This window comes from Amblyomma americanum, chromosome 4, assembly GCF_052857255.1.
Source record: "Amblyomma americanum isolate KBUSLIRL-KWMA chromosome 4, ASM5285725v1, whole genome shotgun sequence".
Taxonomy (NCBI): domain Eukaryota; kingdom Metazoa; phylum Arthropoda; class Arachnida; order Ixodida; family Ixodidae; genus Amblyomma; species Amblyomma americanum.
In genome coordinates, this window is record NC_135500.1 from 118,643,459 (window position 1) to 118,663,178 (window position 19,720).

Here is a 19,720-nt window from a genome sequence, read left to right on the forward strand (position 1 = left end):
AGCAATGGGGTAGTGATGAACTTCTGCAGGAGTTGCACACATCTGTTCGTGTGAGTATCTGCATTTTTATTTCGCAAACCTTAAGAGCAGGTATAGGTGCTGCGTGTGACAAACACGCCTTGCGGGCCTTTTATAGACGTCTCTACCTGCCTGGTATATTTAGGCGCGTCATAATGGGCTTTTCATATATACTGCCGCGAAAAAAAAATGTGAACAACATGGTACCTCCCCGCTCCGCTTTTCGCGATTATGTTCATCGTGCTTGTACCCGAGTGGTAACAAAAAGACGCTAGACAACTCTAGCGTCTTTTCCTTGCTTCCAAGGTAAAAGCGTAATGAAAAGAAATGTCAACATCACAGCGTGTAGGCATCAAATTTAATTATAATTGATTTTTGAGGCAGTATCTGTTTCACATCGCGGCAGACACCCGAACCGCGCCATAAGGGAAGGTATAAAGGAGGGAGTGAAGAAAGAAGGAAAGAAGGAAGAAAGAAATAAAGAAGGAAAGAAAGAAAGAGGTGCCGTAGTGGAGGTCTCCGGATAATTTCCACCACCTGAGGATCCTTAACGTGCACTGACATCGCACCGCACGTGCACAGGCGCCTTTTGCGTTTCGCCTCCATCGAAACGTGGCCGCCGCGGTCGGGTTTGAAGGCTGGTAGTCCGGCTCAGTAGCCGAGTGCCCTAACCAATAAGCCACCGCGACTAGTCCCTGATAACCAATCATCACGCGGAGCATTCGCGTTCCTGTACGCACAACCTGGCGATGAGGAGGCACGGCGCCAAGCCCGCCTGATCGATGTGTGCACAGTGGGTCACCAGTGATCTGCCACAGGTGCGCGTACAGCCGCGTGGCCACAGCAGGGTCGCCAGATTGTCCCGGGTGATTCCCTGCGCCCTGTTAGCCACACTCTGAACACAAATACACCGATATGGGAGTAAAAAGGGCAGTTTTACTCCCTTTTTACTCCTTTTGTTTAGAGTGCACGAGCACCCAGCGACGCGGCAGGTGCTCCATTGTCTCTACTTCACCGTAATCACTGCACGCGTCGCTGAGCGAAAGTCCGTGGCGCAACCGTCGTTGCCCGGGCCTCACGCAATCGACGCGCACTGGTATGACCAACGCGCGCGCTCCGAATCTTCAGGCGACCTATGGGCAAGGACTCAATCTAGACACTTTGCGGCACGCAATCGAAGGTTTCTCCTGTCGGTGTAATTTACGGCGCACAGTGGGCGGGCGGTTCTGGGCAGTTAGCGGTTAGCACTTGCGTTCATCGACTAAATTTTAACGCGATAACGTTAAGGCTTCAGGCCCACAGAAAATCCGGCGTCATCGCCGTCGGCGTTGTAAGTGAAAAATCGGCCGGGCTAGGGCGGCTCAGGTGGCCACCCTATCCACCGAGGGGGACCTTGCGGTGTCATCACAAGCTGCTCACCAGATTGTGAGCAAGCTGCCCAACATGCTAGGTGGCACTTAAATGATTGGTCGCGAGGTTGATTGGGAAGTAAACCTGAGACTCACAAGGTCCACCGATGACAGCACCTGCCATCGCAGGGCAGTGGCGCATCGCTTAACCGCTGCACCACTGCGCCAGCAGCGTGTGAGGACTCCCAGGGATCTATGAATGTCAAGTAGAGAATGGCCATTTCCGAATATATGGACATTAACCTATAGACGCTGTGGCCTGCGGAGTTTATAGCGTCTCCTTCAATTTTGTTCTTGTCCATCTGAAATTAAACTTCAACCGCCTTGCGATGAGATGAAGTGTTTGTGTGCTACAGGCGGCGTTTTTCTTGCTCCGCTTACTACCCATTCTCGCCTTTCTCTACGGTTTCAACCGATCCTTGGGGTTGTATACTGACCGAGTTTGATGACATAAGGCATAAACGAAAGGCGCAATTTAGCGATTAACTATCAACGAATAAAAGCGCGAAAAATGATGAATCCGTTATCAGGGCGATTTTTCCTGCATCCTGGAATGTCCTCCTGAAAGGGACGGGGGCAATGCGTGTGGCGCACATGCTATTACAGACCGGACGATTAATTCCAAAGCTGTTTTGTTCAGAGTGCTCAAACTTCTGGCTATTTCGCGTATCTGTCACCCCACAAACTTTTGGCACCGATAACACGGTGCTTTTGCCAGTTCCAAGGCAATTTCGTGGATTCTCTGTACTCCACCTTCTCTTCGATGAACCGGCGCAAAAGGACACAGCAGACACGAAGAAGGTCGACGTGGAACGCAAGCGCTTCCGTCCACGTTGTCCTTCTACTACTTGTCCGTGGTCCTTTTGCGCTGGTTCACCAAAGATCATGCAAGACTAATTAGCCAAGCTGCAACTATCAGTCATGGCGGACGAACAGCGCAACAAAGGCGGGACAAGGACAAGACAAGCGCTGGTCTTGTCTTTGTCCCGCCTTTGTTGTGCTGTTCACCCAGCATGAATGCTTACCAACTCGCCCAAATCTCAGCTTTTCAACAAGTAGTACCTCCTCTTTCATCTGGCGCACAAACAACACCGATGGACCCGCCATGGTGGCTCAGCGGCATTGGCTTTCGGCTGCTGATCTCAAGGTGGCATGCGCGGAATCGAACCCTGCCGCGGCGGCCACAATTCAATGGAGGCGAAATTCAGAAACGTCCGTGTACAGTGAAACACAGGTCAAGTTTTAGAACCCCAGGTGGCACAAATTAATCCGGAGCCCTACATGTACTACAGCGTCGCTTATAGCCCATGCGTCCCCTCTGGAGGCTAATCTTGATTAAAAAAAACAAACACCAATGACTGACCACACCTGTGCGCCTACGTGCTCAGGTATAAAATGATAAATGTAAGGGAATATCCCTGAAGCAGGCAATGGCTGATAACAGAGGCTGTCGTGTTTCATGGCACGCGCAATTTGTCTCTGTGAACCAATAGATAGCAAGTCGTCCCATTTTATGTTGCTCGAGCATTGTGTCGCTGGTGGCGATAACTCTTCGAAAGCCCGTAAAAACTACAGTACGTGCGAAATTTCAAAGCGTTATCGCCTCCATGACCTAGCAGGCAGAGCAAACGGGAAGGACAGATCTCATTAGCTCTCCAAATGGAGCTGACAAATATTAACACTATTAACACTTCTAGCGGGCACTTACCGCAGAGGTGTATATGGAAAGTTCGGCAGCATTTGCGGCCTGTGGATGCGTGAGCCGATATATCCCTTACTCAACCTACCGTGGACATTCAGTGTTCGTTAACTGTTCGTGCCCCACTTTTGCGGGATACTGTAAAAAAAAAGACACAATATGTATAAAATGAAAGCTGCTCATCACAGGACTGATTCTCTTCCTAGTAACTTCGGTTAGTGACTATCATGATGGTAATAATTACTGTCGTGATGAAGACTATAACTGAATTTAAATGATGCGACAGAGCGATAATCTTGGGTATTTGAAGCGCTAACAATGAGTACTAGTCGATAGACGTTTTCGCAATTAAGCTATGCGACCATGTCGACAGAAAATTTGAGGTTAACTGTCATGATGAAACTTCTAATTAGCTTAAGTCACGTAAACTGTTGTCACCGCAGTTAATTGTTAATAATTAATCGGGGTTTAACGTCCCAAAGTGACTTTGGCTATGAGAGACGCCGTAGTGCTTCGGAAATTTCGACCACCTGGGGTTCTTTAACATGCACTGACATCGCACAATACACACACAGGCGTCTAGAATTACGCCTTTATCGAAATATGACCGCCGCGGCCGGGATCGATCCCGCGTACTTCGGGTGAGCAGCCGAGCGCTATAACCACTAAACCACTGTAGCGGCGTAGTCATTGCAGTTAGCGTGCATGTTTAATAGACAACTCAGAGGAGGTCGTGTTCCTGGACTACTTCATTATTTGACAGATTTTTCGTAGAAGAAAAATCGCATGCGCTACAACCGAATCACACCATGACGGGTGAAGTTTTGCGCCTGTCGTCATCATCTTGCATACGTAACTGCACTGACCGAATTGAATATTTAGAGGCGAATATTCCGGAACACGCGCGTGCTAGGAAAATTCTGTTAAATGAAGTCGAGTGAATATGCAATCCCTATAATCTTCGAATGAAAACATACATGCCAACTTCAGTGATTGAAAAGTTTAATAATTTGTTTTAGTTAATTAGGAGATTGACGGCGATGATTACCATAACAGTTTATGTCTGCCTGGTAACCAAATTTACGTACAAAAAGTCTTAAAAATAACTTTAATGCACTCATCATCGTCTGCTCTTTCAAAAAATCCCGAAAGGCCAATTTTGAAAACACCATTTAGGAGCCAAATGCCTTAAAATGTTACCAACTGAGCAAGAACTGGCCAGGCACGCAAAGCACGCTAGTAAACACTGCAAAAACCTAGCAGCAAGAATTAACTGTAACTGCTCGCAGAAGCGGATTTCAGCTATCAAGGATGGATCAGGTACTGATTCCAGACACTAAACAAAACCAACTTGTCGTTAAAGTATGCGCAGGGACACGGCGGTGTTAACTGAGTTGGAAGATAGAAATATGATTCGGATATCCACGGAAATGCCTAAGTTTTTGTGGAAAAATTTTTTTTCATGGCCTACGTGTAAGCATTTGTAGTTAGTACACATTCGTACAGTGCACGCGAAGGTCGCGAGGTGTTCTTTCTTTGGGACACTGAAAGAAAAAAAAAAGACACTTAGACCTTTTCTATACCTCTTGACCTCCTCACCTGGCCGCAGAACTGATCGCAAGAGCTGTGGCGCGCTCCGAATTCATCTCAGCAAGCAGAAAATTGGTGAGGATGCAAGAATACTTGCATCATTACGTTACAACATTACATTACGTATGGTCAGTTCGTTCTGGTGCAGTACATTTTATAATAATAGCGCAGCGCGCAACAAGACAGGTCAAAAGGAGGAACACAGAACGACACCTCCTCCACCTTTTGTATTTGTCTTGTTAGGCGCTTCTCTAATATTATGTGTCACAAACTCGCACAACAAGCAACACTTCTGCAGTGCATTTTGCAACATAGCATTTCGGTACGGTCTTTTCCGTTAGTACCTTACGGTAGAAGGGCCTTATGGTGCTCGTACTTTCGTGTGCACGAAATGCCAGGTACATCGATCGATCTATCGCTACACTGACTTCTCGGTGCGCGGGCATTTCAGGGTATGGGCTTTCCGGTGCACGGGCCTTTCGTTTCACGCACTTCTTGGTGCACAGCTTTTTCGTTACACCATTCAATCAACCGAAACGTGCAAGCAGCCTTCAGTTCTGAGCCCCATGCAATGGCAACAGTCGCCACCTCAGGGCGATGAAGTAGCGTCTTGCTCCGCGATCATTAACTTCACCATTATTTAGCGACGATTGCTCACCGGGAAACATGCAGCACACGCTGTAATATACCCCGCGCGATACGTAAGTGACGTGCTAATTTTTCACCTTTTCCCTGCAGCCCGCTCTTTGAGAGAAATCTAGTCCAGCTTTTTCAAGTATAAAGCGACCACCTTCAGATCTCTACCAGTCTCTACGCTGCCTTCAAGAAAGCTCTGTGCCGTGATGGCATCTGTCCGCTTTTCGCTCGCATGCGTGTCTATACAACGCTCTCACTGACGTCACGCCAAGTCTACCGGGGCATCCCCGGGAAGTGAGTGCTTTCGGGCCTTGGCTATCCGCTAGGGACCGTTGCAAACATCTGTCATGCCAACGCAAGTGATTTCGCGTCCTTCCGTCTACTCCCGGCGTCTAATCTAGCAAGTACAACTCGCTGCAGCCCCGCCATCATCTGCCACACGTACGCCAATCATTGGGACGCGAATATTAGGAGTGGTCACACTGCTGACCACTGCACTTGCCTTAAAGTCCTGCAAGGGCCCAGGCTTTCTCTCTCTTGCTGAGCCTTGAGTCAGAGATTTCAACAATTTCATTACACAAGCATTTCACTACGAAGCTCTCACACGCGTCCCCCAGTCATTGCTTGTCGCTCTGCTCACACAGACTCCACATTCATAACAGTTACGAATTAACTCTCAATCTTTCCCCCGTCAGCGAATGTATGTACCCTCAAGGCTGGAGCCGTCATTCTTCTACGTCCTCATAACACGCATATAGAAAATGCAAAGCACTTAACGCGTATACTCCTCGGCCAAATGAACGGACAAGGAAGCGCAAGTTATTCATTTCGTGCCTTTACGACGGTGGGCTTCAAACGTAAACTTCCGGCCTCGATACAGGAGCGCGTTCACCTTCACTCAGCGTCGCTTGTTTTGAGCGAGTGAGGCGCCCTGGTTCAATGTCTTCCAGGAGACACGGCCCGCGCGCACTCGACTCTGACCTTGCCGGGGAACCTTGCCGAGAAGCTAGACGCTTTCGCCCAAGGGCACTCATCACGCCTGTCGTCGGCTGACTCTCACCCGCTCACCCGTTCGCTGCTTGTTTTTTTCTCATCACCGCATGGCGTCAGCGCACGCGGAACCGTCGCCAAAAGGTGCACCTGGAGCCTTGCTGCCTAGGTGCGGCTCCTCTCTTCAGCACAGACGCCATCACCGTGGCTACGCTAATGAAACACGGACGGACCTCAGGGGCCTCTAGCTAGGCCGGGCTTCGAGAACACTCCTTTAATCTCGCGTCTATTTGCATGGTCGCCGCCGGCTCGGTGCGGTATAGGGCACCGCGGCTTACGAGCCGCAGTATAGCGCGTCGGCTCATTTATTTTTTCCGCCTTCGCGACGAGTAGAGGACGGACAGGCGGTCATATATAAAGCCCCGAAGGACCCGCGTAAGTGCGTAAAGCGGTGTCATGAGCAGTGAGGTGCAAGCAACGAGCTCTGTCTGCGTTATCCGCCAAGGGGTCTCTTGGACGAGTTAAGCTGTGTGAGTTTAAACTATCCACTTTCCTCTCTCTCTCTAGTCTAGTCGGATAGGTTGAGCGAGTGTTGATTGCAAAAGGTTTCTTGACTTCAGCGGGCCTGTAAACATATATGCGGAATCGTTTGGTAATTTGTAGAAAACACGATGACATGCGGTGCCTACTCTGCGATAAACGGCGTTGCTGTTGGCGTCGTATGCCGTGACTGAAAACTCCCGTCTTTGCCCTATGGCTAATGAGTGTTAGTCGGGTTTTTCAGAAAGTAGGCATCTTTGACAATAAGCGTTGTTTGTGTCACGGGTCAGTGTGGGTGTGGCTCATGCAGTTCTTCGCCCGAGGAAGGGCGGAATGTTTTGGAGCCTTTGTTTAATTTCTTTCTATTTATTTTTCTTTAAAAAAAAGTCATTTGAGGGTAGTTCCACCAAGATGAGCTTGAAAGAGATCCGGATGAATGACTTGTACTAGCAGTGACGCCCTCTTCCTATCGGGCGCTTAGTTTTGGGGTTTTATGTTTGCTGAACTTGTGGGGGATAGAAATTGAATTGTTTACAACGTTCCGAAATTTATTTTTATTTTTTTCGGTGGCACTTTAAGAGTAAAAGAATTACTCATGGGTAATAGCTTTGTGCGATATGCATTGCTCTATTTGTACAAACAAGCCCAAGGTGCTAAGTTATATCACTAAAATGGTCTCAGTCTATGGGTACATTCCCGCTCTCCCTCCTGTTTCAATCAATCTTGACGAGCTTCCATTATAATTTACGTTCGCATAGTATTGTCTATGTTCCTGAAACACAAATGTACTCATAGGCCGAAAGCATTATTTTTCTGTAGTACTATAATTTTATGTATTTTTATTTTAATAAAATACTTTGATTCGGGCTAGTGGATATATTTTCAAAACTGCAAGTCTGAAGCAAATGACTGGGACAAAGTGCGCATAGCGTAAGACTGGCGCTTTCATACGTCAGTGGATAGTTGGCGCCAGTCCTGTGGTATATGTTGTTTGTGCCGGTCATTTGCGTCAAACCTGTTTTTTTTTTTCGGTGTCACAGCTGTAATTTCGAATGCCTGTATCTTGGGGACAGCGATCACGATGGGTAGCGCTTACTGCAATGACACTAACAAGTCTACTAAGGACTCTGTTCTGACTGTCAGTGTTCGAGTTCGAAGCCTTGCCGTGATTTAGAACACCTGATAAAGGGTCAGATTGTTTATGGTGGTTAGTTTCTACACGGCGACGCACTTCACCTGTTTGAAATAAAAAAAATACATCTCGACGAGCCAACTTTCGAGTTTAACCCGATTTTAACACTATAGTGTTAAGCATCCCGTGCCGCAGATAAGACGGCGTGGGCGTCTGTAGTATTCGCCGCGAGCTATAAATCCACAAAAAATCCCCATAAAGCAACCTAGGTGGCAGGTGGGCCACGTAGGTCACGTGACAGTGTGGCGTCGTTACAACCTGCCCTCCTGATTAGAATAAAAGTATCCATCGTGGCAGATAACATGTAAATTAATGATTGTTCGCGAGAGATTGCTATAGGGAAAAACAGCCTGCGAGTTGCACAAGCCATACCGGTGACAGCCCCTGCCATCACAGGGCAGTGGCACATCTCTTAACCGCTGCACCCCTGAGCCAGGAGTGGTATGCTGGGAGCCTATGAATTGAATGTAGAGAATGACCAATTCCGCACATAAGGGCATTAACCCATTAAACTATCGCGTCATACCTTTAAGACGGAGCTTAAGTTTAAGACGGAGCTTAAGTGTCTTCTCTGATTTTTTGCGAAAATTGTTCCGGAGGCAAAAATCGAAATAATATCGAGTTGATTCGAAAAAAAAAAAACAAGAGGGCATGGACATATAAGATGTTATATGTTATGATTTCTTAATTTTTAAGATAAATAAAATTTCATTTGGTTTGATTTATTTGATTTGAAGAACAAAGTTGTGGAGACGTAGGAAGAGTACGGAATGGGGGAGATGCTTGTGGACGATCGCCTTTCATTGTGCAACGCTTTCGCTATCGCTATCTCTGATAGCAGCTTGTAGGGGGTGTACACCAGCGAGGAGAAGGGATACTAAGGCGGTTTTGAGACACGTCGTGGGTATTAAGTGTGTCTTGCATTGATATTCTGGTTCACGGAAGCTTGAGGTCAGGTGCCATGTTCCGGGCGTCCATTATCACTTCTGTACAGGGTTAATATGGGCCTGCCGATAGGCGGCAACATAGAAACCTTATCTGATTTGCGTATTTTGGCGCGTGATAAAAGCAATGGTTTCATTATTGCGCGGTTACATACAGCTTCAGCAACGTATACAAGCATGCTTACATTAGGTTCCTTTTATGAACACTCGCTTTAGCTATGATATTGTGAGGGCACATTTTAAGAAATACTGAGGGCTCTGAAGTGAGCGCGCGTTATAAGTTTAATTGAGAACGTACGTATAGATGGTTATGTACTGCAGCTCCGGCATACTATAGACTGCTCTTCCTGCAATTGTACATTATGTTGTTGCAGTTGCTATGACTACTAGCTTCTGTAGGTCATGTGCAGCTGAAATGTTTATAACTACCCGGCGTTAGGAAGATTACGGTGGACGCTTAGGACGGCTTACGTGCTTTAAATGCGAATGCACTGTCTCATTGTAAGTTCTGTGTCGAGGGTAATTAACGATTCCTTCCATTTTAATGGCACACTTACTCATTAGCATGCAGCCTTAAGGAAACGCGTACACTAGGTTATCCTTTATTCACCAATAACCAGCGCGATTTTGTGCCCTATGGGTTTCGTGCTCTCCTCGCGATCTGAAGGTCCTTGGTTAAATTTCCCCGCACCTTCTTAGCAAATTTTATTTTTCTTTGATGATGACGTCACCGGGTTTCTGGAAGCCATTTTATCTTATGGTCTACTGCTGACGTCATGTGAAACCACGGTCAAATCACCTGAGGTTTTCAGGACCACTGCTGTTAGACAACATCGGATGCCGGGTTTCGTTGCCCAAGCGGTAATATACCAGTGCTTTTGCATTAAAAATAAAAGTTGCGGTATCATTTCTACAGTTCAGTCTTGGGACCAGCTGATACGATATCGGTGTATCGCGTTGAAATACAAAAAGATTGCAGGAAGGCGTGCGGCGGAAATCAGTGCAATGTTCTGGCGACGTTTGTGGAGAGTAAGTAGAGAAACGTGAATAATACCCGGAGCCTACATTCCATACATCGGGGACAGCGGCGCTACTGTTTCATCAGCCCGAAGCAATATCTGCGTACTCGATAACCCGCGACCTGATAGTTATTGGGCATCACTTTCAGCTTCGCATGAAATGATGCAATGATGATAAACGGACCGTCATCTCTTTATGAATGAATAGTGTCACTCGCAAATTCTGTAAGCTCGGAGGTATCGGAATGCTTTTTGCAAGTCTGTGTGAGCGCGCGTTGCATTCGAAACCAATATCTATCTTTCTTGCCTAAGAGCATATATCGAACAGGCTAAGCACTTGTACCCTATACCGCAATACACTGCGTAGGCGCGGCTAGAAGATCCCGTTTCTGTGCGTGAGAAAACTGATAAATGAGATCGATGCCTGAATGCTTTGCCTTTCTTTTTGTGCTCGCTGCGGCGTACTAGACGCCTCGTTCATCATTTACTGCATGTATCTGTGTTTTTTTTTTATTCAGCTTAACTGGGCAGTCGATTCATATCTTGTCATCCGCTTTTCTCCTACGATCTTACAGTGGTGCGCGCTACGCTTATTTTTTTATTTTCACCACAAGTGTGCCTTACTTTTCTCTTGGTCTTGACGCGTTTAGCCCTAACTCCTCTGAGATAAGGGCGTTAACCGTACACTGAAAGTCGGTGCTCCAGAGAAAAACCTTTAGCATCGCAGAGGTAAGGAACAGGTGAGCGTAGACGTCACGTGTGGCACATCCCGCTGGATTTTACAAAAGCTGAAACGTTTAAACCACATTCTCCTCTCCGTTTGTTGACGTTCGATACAGGACCTGGCCCTTCCCTCGGCTGCATTGATTAGAACAGAAAGAACGAACATTTGATTAATGAAATTAGATGAAAAAAGCTACGCGCGGATTCTCTAATTTCAGGGGTTACCCGCACAGCGCAAAGGCGCTCCATAGCGAGGCAAAGAGCGCCAGGAGCAGAGATTTCGGGAAACCTGCTCGCTCGCCTGCGCACGGTTCGCACCAACCACAGACAAACGGGTTTTCCCCGTCATTCTCATGCGGGCTGCGTTTTTGTGCAGTGTAGTGTTCCGTGAGAGAGATTTCTATCTGCGCATTTCACATCCTGCTGCAGGTGTAAAACATGCGCGGTGGCACAGATATGGGCGGTACTGGGAGTGGGAATACCCAGTCAGTGTTCCCCTGCATGGTTCCTCCCTTACAGTAGCTCCAGCCGGAAACCGATATGCCTGATGCAAGGGGGAATCAACTGGGCGGCTTGCGGATATAAAGATATTCCGCTTCACAACCCTTCGTTCGTTCTCTCAAAAATACAGAGGTCCTGATATGAAAGCATCACTTCTATCTGCCTCCACGAGCTTAACATGCCCCCTTCACTTGCTCCCTACTCACTCCTTAGCTTAAAGATTTTCTAGCTCGGCCAATGTCAGTTAGCAATGTTGGCCTCCCGGCACCCTCGCCCCACTTCTCTCAACACTCCTCACCCAAATCGACGCTCCTCGGGGTCCACAATATTTAACCGTTACCGCTCTGAACGTCTGGATTCTGGCGTCCGGAAGGTCAGACGTGCCCCATTCTCTCATAGTACTAGCATGACTAAATGCAGCAGAGGGAAAGGCAATAACCCAGGAATTGCCGCTAAATCACGCCGAATGCGGGTCGCTACGATAGTCAGTGACCATGCGAATAGTTCACCAGCATGCGCTAGCCGCAGCGGTCGGCAGAAGAATCTCATTTACAACAGCACTGCGCACTTCGACTCAAGTGAACGGTGAGCACCGTGGCCGGTGAAACATTGTGGTTTGACGTGCAGCCCCAGCCCCGTTCGTAATTCGATTCTGCCCCTATTGCACGTTTATGGGATTTCTCTTTGTACTTGCGTTGCAGCTAGGACACTCTCAATGGTCGTTAAATACCCGTCGTGTCGGACAAGTGAAGGTCACTTCGTCTCAAAGGAGTATTACTGCTCTATGGCGCGAATAATCTACCGCGGTAACCTCTTAATCCCCGCAAAATGCGACTGGGTAACGGAGCGCGGTTTTTTTTAATTCAGGAATAACCGGTATAAATTAAACGGCGACCCTTTCAAGGTACAATAAGACAGCTGCGAGGATGATCCGGCATTAAATCGATCATCGGTCACAGGCAGGTTTATCCCGCTGGGCGCGGTCAACTGTTCGGACCGAATCGAAGTCTGTTCACGTCCTTAACGTACGCTACGTCCACACGTGCCCTTCCGAAGGCCCCTCGTGTACATATAGGAGCAGCGCCAGGCGCTGCAGAGTTTCCCAACACCCTGGGCGTGTACGAGTGTAGTGTTGAATGAGCGCGCCAAAGCGCCTCGGGCAGTAATCTCCGCACCGCTTCTGAACTAGTCTCCGCCGTGCGTACACACAGTGTTGGTGCGAGGATGCTTGGCCTCAGCCTGGGTTGCTGCAGCGGCAGGATGGCGGGTGGTGGCGGGACCGGCCTGCTGACGGCGCCGCCGGCGGGTTTGGCGGCCGGGAAAGGAGGCTGCTCTGCGGGCGGCGGCGCACGGCCGACGCTCTGCAGCACAACCACCGCCGCCTCGGGAGCCGGCGCGGAAGAAACAGTTCCGGCCGCCGCCACTGAAGCCATCGATCCCGCCGGTGACGGCAGCTGCTGGTCGACCATGCCTCGCTGCGAGAGCGCCGGACGCATCGACTCGGCTGCGGGCTCCCTGCCGCCGTCCAAGTCTCTGCTGCTCTACCTCGTCAGGTGAGCGCACCGCCTTAACGTGACGGAAGCGTGTTGGCAAGAGGCGCGTTGTAGCTAGCCCCTTGTGATAGCACTTCCGCGAGACGCCGAGCGAGCGACCGAGTGATCGCTTCCGCCCGGCGCGAGCGTCGGCTCGCTGGCAGCGACACTGATGCTCGGCTTTAATTAAGAGTGTGACCCTGTGTGCATCGAGCTGATCCTTGAAGCCACAAACAGATGCAAGAAAACAACTTACCGACGCAACCCTTTGTAGTGGATAAATTTTTTACCCCTTTTTTTCTGTTTCAGCCATGAGGAAAGAAGCAAATGTACTCGCAGTTCTACATTTGCATATGCGGTTTTGGTGACATTTCATTTCTTTATTGACGTGACTTGAAGGATAAGAGAAGTGTCGCGTCGCTTTTGCTTGGGCGCCGGCACCGAGCTAAATGTTACCAAAGGAAGTCTGGGCTATAAAAAGGCCGAGCTGACACGTGTGTACGTCATTTGTCTCCAGCGCATTGCAACATGGACAAAAGGAAACATGCGCCGAATGCCTTCCAGACGGACAGCGTGTGACCCTTTGTCTTACGACAAAGACAAACTTTGGATAGTCCGCGTAGACTTAAAGGTCAAACATAGACAACACGTTTCACTGCAACTCTGGCAATGGATAAAAGGTGAATGAACGCATAAGGTGCGGTTTCGCGTTCAGCTTAGTAACCGCACCGAAGCGTCAATCAGTGGGAGTGAGGGGGTCTGTCTGTCTGTTGTTGCGAGGTAGAAAGAAAAGGAAAGTGCACAGGCCTGCTCACTGGCTCAAGACGAGCCACAATCGCTACCACGTGCAGATAGTAGGAAAGTTGAAAGATGGGATAGAAAGACAGGATAGTAAAGACGCGCTAAAGACAAGGCCGATCCCGGAGGCAGTGCAATACCGGGCCAACCGGTGACGGGAGTGAAGCATCCTTCAAACTCTCCACCACATTTCCAAAAATAAGTCCAATTGGACCCGTAACAGATACTCTATCTGGTCCAGGAGAGAGAGAGAGAGGGGGGGGGGGTCTTATTGTCGCCGAAGGGAATTGGCATGACGTGTGCCTAAACAGGTGGTCAGACGAGCGTAGACGTCTGTTCTCTTCCTTCTGTGTAAAACTGTAAAATAGAAAATTGGTTGTTGAGGGAAGGAAATGGCGCAGTATCTGTCTCACATCTCGGCGGACACCTGAACCGCGCCGGAAGGGAAGGGATAAAATGCGCTATTCTGTTCGATGACGTGCACCGTCCCTGTGCTTGTTCCAGCTCCACAGATATCTGTTTCTACGACGAGGGGTTGTTGCACAAGGCTTTGGCGTTGCAGTCTCAAGTCTCGAAAACAAGACAAACAGCGTTAAAAATAGAAGCGTCTGCAGCTCAATACTTTATAGCTCTGAGTAGTTATAGTGATATGAAACAAACAGAAAAAAATCTTGCGAGCGCTAAAAAAAGAACAGAAAAGGAGGGGAGGGGGGGGGGGGGGGGGGGGGTCCGCCGAAACATGCATTCTTTCAAAAAGCAAGTCAGCAGTCCGCTTTGATGAATGCACTATACACGTGCGTCGCCTGTAGTCTTGATAAAATTCCTCTTGCGTGTTATTGCTAGTTTTCGAAGCTCCCGATACGATTTTGGCCCACTTTGCAGGAATAAGCACGCTCTGTACCTTTATCGGCGTTGATCTGTTTATTTTTTCAGCCGGTTTATCTGCGCTGTTTCTCTTAGTTATCTGGCCGCATGGTTTAATTACTAATCATTCGGAACGAAGGTGATCAGGGTCACGTTCTGTAATGAGCGCATCAAATATCGCTTAATTTGGATACTTGCTCCGTTGATCTGCAGTTGCGGTTTCAGTTGTCTGAGCGTGTAGTTGGCTAACTGTCGAAAGACGACTTGCTGAAAAATTGTGCTGGCTCATGCTTGGCACAATCTCTTAGGTTTTTTCGACTGCACGCCGTCAGAGCTGTGGTCCGTACCTACATCGTGTGCCTGCAACCAACAAATTGAGTTGTACTGAGCTCTTTTGTCGCCTACATAAGGCGGGCGAAAGACCCCGACAGCCAAGGCCTCGTCAGTGGCCTCGCCGTCGCGGTGAATCATCAACGCGGCGTTTCATATCTGCTCGCGGCCTGCGCTGCTCATAACACAGGCTAGTAAGGGAAGCAAGCGAGATTTCAAGGCTACTCTCTCCTGGAATTAGTGGCGTCATTTCCCACACACGTCTGCTCTGTTGATCTACGCTATGCGTGAGACTAAAAAATTGTCGGGTGATCTGGGTTGGTAGCACTTGCTCCCACTGAATGTTCGGGTTACAGCTGCCTAATAATGACATGACACCAGGACCGTGTTATTTAAGAACATTATAATGACGCAACAAAAAAATTTTGCAGGGACTGCAAATACCGAACAGTTCTGGACTAAAGCATTTTTGAGCGGGAAGCAGCTTATGAGCGCAATTTTTTCATATAATGCAGGATTTTAGTATAGCAATCAATATAGCCGCCGACCACAAGACGGCATAAATTTTTTTTTTTGCTATTAGCGTTTTTTCTCTCGTCAAAAGCGTTCCCCATTTATCTTTCTATGGCAGTCTTAACTGTTCGATGCGATCGATAGAAACACGTTAAAAGAAAGATTTGGTTAGGCATCAGAAGAATGGACCATTATCTTCAGTGTTTATATAACAGTGTGTTACGATTTTTCAATATTCAAAATTTTTGTCCGAGAATGTTGGACATGGTAATTTTGATTTCACAGTAGTTTACTAGGCAACAGGAACAAGTGTGGCTGTTACAACAAATGAGTACAACGCGTGCATGTGCGCATCGACCGCTCACCTCGCAACATTGCTGAATCGGCTACTTGACCATCTGACTGTATACTTGATCCGTGCGAACACACACGATGCATTTTCACTTGCCTCGCATTCATAAAAGGATTCACTTCCGATTATCTGCCTTGTGCACCCAGCTCGCAAAGGTGGAGCCAATGACGAAACTACGGGGTAGACGCACAGCACGCTGGAAGAACACTGCCAAGTGGGTCGTCGTGCCGATTTTTCGCATTGTGAAAGCGACGTCTTGCGAAAGAAGCCGCGCTTTTGTGCGCGTGCCAAGTCGAATACAAAGAGGCCGAGCAATGCGCGTTTCATTTTGCGGGAAATGCTGCGCGGTGGTCATTGCACTCGAGTAAAGAACACTGGGGGCCATTCTCGAACGCCGGCGATGAAACCCGCGATTTTTCACTCGCTGCTCATTCAAAACGCCAAACGTTTTATGCTAATCTACTCTTACTAATCTTTCTACGAAGTCGTGGATTCCAACGCCTTGTTTACATGTTCTTTACAATTCTTTCCTTGCCGATATTTTGTTGTACAAATACTCAGTGTTCCTATTTCGTGCATTGTTTTGTACGACTTCTCATTATTGCTCCCTGAGTGATACTGCCCTTCCGTCGATATAAGAGTCCATGAATCTATGTGCTGGCGTCTGAGCTCTGGAAGAGCTTTTCATGCAAATTATCTTGACCAGGGTAATGACAAAAGCCTGCTCACCCCCCCCCCCCCCTCCTCTTCCTTTCCTCTTCCCATAATAGCGAGATCCGCAAGCACCTATCCTCTTTTGGAAGCTGCAATAACTTTAGTGTTTCTGATACAATCAATCGCGACGAATAAATAATCCACTTCGGCAGCAGTACACCGAAATCTTGAAGTATCGATGACCAACAACAGCGTTGGTCACACATGCCTGTGGCGAACGCTATTGTCACACGCCACGGAAAATAAATTAGGTAATCTCGCGCTACTATGCGAAACAGGAATCAACGCGTTGAGACTGGCATGATATAGTTTCAGTATTAACGCCGTATAGCCCAAGCAGTAGCCCAATCGATGCCTTGCGAAATCTCAGTCTCATGCTGATTCGGGCTTGGCGAACAGTCGCAGTGGGCCGTTGTCAGCCAAAATTTTATTGGCCGGCGCATTCTGTTCATAACCTTTTTCTTTCTGATTTTTCGTATCTTGAATAACATAGGCCAGCAAACACAGGGCTGCACGCATATGGAGTTTGTGGAGTTCGCTGACCTTTCCGCAAACTCGTTGGTCTTGTGTTCGCAAGGAAGGCCGCTCTAGTGGGGTCGGAAGTCGCCAACAAAGGGACCCGTCCAGTCCCGGCCTCCTCTGCTTGCGGCGGACGTCCTTGTTTACTTCGCGCCGTAACGGGCATAGCTCGTCTTAAGAAACCTAACCATGTACAGCTGTCGACGTGTGTTCGTTGTTAAGGGGTTGACGAGGTTTCGGGTTCGCACGAGATACGGCTGAGTATTGGCCGAGTGACCGGAAACCCACTATTCCCGTAACGACTGTGTTCGTCTCTTGCGGTGTGGTCTGTGAACACTTTAGGGATCGTTTCGTCGGCATATGTTTGTCGCATGTGCGACAGAGAGAGGAAAGGGGTAACGGCTGGGCCGTGGGTGCCGGGGGAGAGGGTGGTCGCGTTTGTGCTGTTTGTGTATTTGATTGCAACCTCTCCTTTCCCGAATGTTTAATCAGCACTCTTTCCCCAATCTGTGATTACTTGGCGGAAACTTTATTTTCCTTTCCCTGACCACTGATTGTTGAGGTGTGTCGCTTGTAATCTTATTGGTGGCTGTACCCGCTAAAGGCGGAGACAGAGCGTTTAAAAACAAGCGCGCTGGGTTGAACGAGGGCTGAATTCGTCTGATCAACGGTTTAGTCATGTAAATAGTTTTCCTTTTGCTTTGTTTCTTCTTGTTTTATTTATGTAGTAAATAAATAGTTAACATTCTCCTTTCCTCGAGTAACGTGAATGTTTGCGAGTTAGAACCACCGGGTCATCAAGAAACCCCGATTTCTTCATCAACAAAGAGTTTCCTCTCATCGCCACCTGAAGGGGGAAACTCAACTGAGTTCACAGCGCGCACCACAGCAGCCAAACGCAAGGAGCCCTGCGCGTGTCCGTTCCTGAAGAAGGAACCAAGAGAGGAGGTGCGGGCATAATGTGTAGCAAAAAAAAAAGATGGGTCATGTTTGTAAACACGTGAATAGCCTACATAATGATCCCGTTCCGGATAATCACAGTTCCGGTCAGGCGCGTCTCTCCAGAGCGCGAGTTCATCAACTACTACTGGGCATTTAAGTACTTAGCGCTTCACAGCCACTTCCTCGCCTACGGCGCTCGCCGCTGCTGGCGAGGCAGGCAGGAGCAGGGAGCCGTGCATACACTCTTCTCGAGCGGCCACCGCTCCGTTTCTAGTTCAGTGGGTGCGCCGGAAGGCCAGGCGGAGAGTTACAAAAAAAATAAATACACAAAAGAAAGGAGGCGGATGGGAAATCATTTCCGGCTATCTCGCCCGGTAGCTTTTGTTCTTGGCCCACATTGCGTAATTTATCCCGTTCGATAGGTGCTCTTCAGCGTGAAACGATCCGCACGAGAGGGCCTGCGAGAGGGTCCGCGGCAGGTAGCTGTACATGTGTAACGGTCAGGCGTGTCTTGGAGCGAGAGCCTACGGGGCCGCCGACGCTTCGCTTGCGCAACTTTTTTTATGGCGCATGCCAGATCGCGCAATTTACAAGCGGCGCACGACAAAATTTATTGAGCGTCAGACAATACGCGGTTCTCCGTAGTCACTGTGCGCTTGTGTACCATCTCGGATTGAAAATCTTCAAATGATACGATGGACGGAGATGGACGAGTCGGACACAGTATGGTGTCATCTCTCAAACAAAGATTTCGCTGAAAACAGTCGCTCGGTGATTAAAATAGTTTCAAAGAGGACTTAAACTCGAAACTATACGTCCCGGACTACACGTGCGCAGGGTTGGAAAAGCGTCGAACCCACCGGGATGGTTTTTCAGTATCTAAGGTATAGACTGCTCATTGCGCGTAAGCTGGTTTGGCTTGGGCTTTTCGGTGGTGACATTTCGATGCAGATAAAATTTGAACACGGATGTATGCTTAGATGTTAAAACCAATGCGTCCTGTGCTGTCGCATGCCTCGTAGCTAAAAATGTGACACAGGGGCAGAAAATGTTTCAGCCATTAGCCACAAACTAAATGTGGAGTTGACAGACTGGTAATAGGTCTGATGTAATTTATTCCCTGCCGTATCACTCCGCCTGACTCGTTCTTCGTTATCTCATAGCAAGGAGCCTACCGTACCAAAGTGCTAGATGTATCTGAAATGCATCATTCGTCGCAAAAAAAACAAAAACATCTACCGACAGGTTGAACTACTGTCGGATTAAAGCAGAACTAAAGTGAAAACCTATGCTGTTTCATTCCAAAAAAGAAGCTGTGAAGCTACAGACGCACAAATTACAGGCGCGAAAATCTTGAATCGCATTCGCTCAGCATTCAGCTTTGAACTGAACGGTTCCGCCCGCACTTCTTTATATACGAAAGAAAAATGCTGTAATCCCCACTGCTTTTAAGTCCACAGCAGCTTTCAGTGTCAGTGCACGTGGCGGTGGTGTAAGTAGCCTTGCTCATCTCGAAGAAAGCAAGCAGGTTCAACACGCCAACGTTCGGTTGGCTACCCTGCTATGGAGGAATTAATAGAGATAGAAGGATGACAAGATAGAAAGAAGAAACCAAACACAGAGCGTATGCACGTCGATGTATACATGAAATCTCAAACTATCCCTGAGGCCTGTTGAATTTAGGTACTGCCACAGCAGTTGAACGGGTTCAAGCGCCATTGAAAAGTTTTTCGTTAGAGTTCAAGTATGCCCACCCCCTTGGAAAAGGGCTATTGCTCAGAAGGCTTGAGGCTGTCCTCCGCAGGTCCAGAGGCGTGATTTCGAAATGAGAATAGAGGGAGAGAATGTCCTAGGTGGCTTCCTCGCATCCGTTAGCGCCTAATGACAGGTTGTCT

At 48.3% G+C, this 19,720-nt stretch overlaps 1 protein-coding gene across 2 annotated transcripts in view; it reads left to right on the forward strand.

Moving 5' to 3' along the window:
• The window catches only part of cu (NADP/NADPH phosphatase nocturnin), a 73,846-nt gene continuing 54,126 nt past the window's right edge, over positions 1-19,720 (forward strand). Inside the window, exons 1-2 of one of the 2 annotated variants that reach the window (XM_077661555.1) lie at positions 1-50; positions 12,473-12,814. In XM_077661555.1, the coding sequence (XP_077517681.1) occupies positions 16-50; positions 12,473-12,814 (377 nt within the window). In that variant the 5' untranslated portion in view covers positions 1-15. Of the gene's footprint in view, positions 51-11,712; positions 11,847-12,472; positions 12,815-19,720 lie in introns of those variants that run through there. The other variant, XM_077661554.1, reaches the window with a different exon arrangement.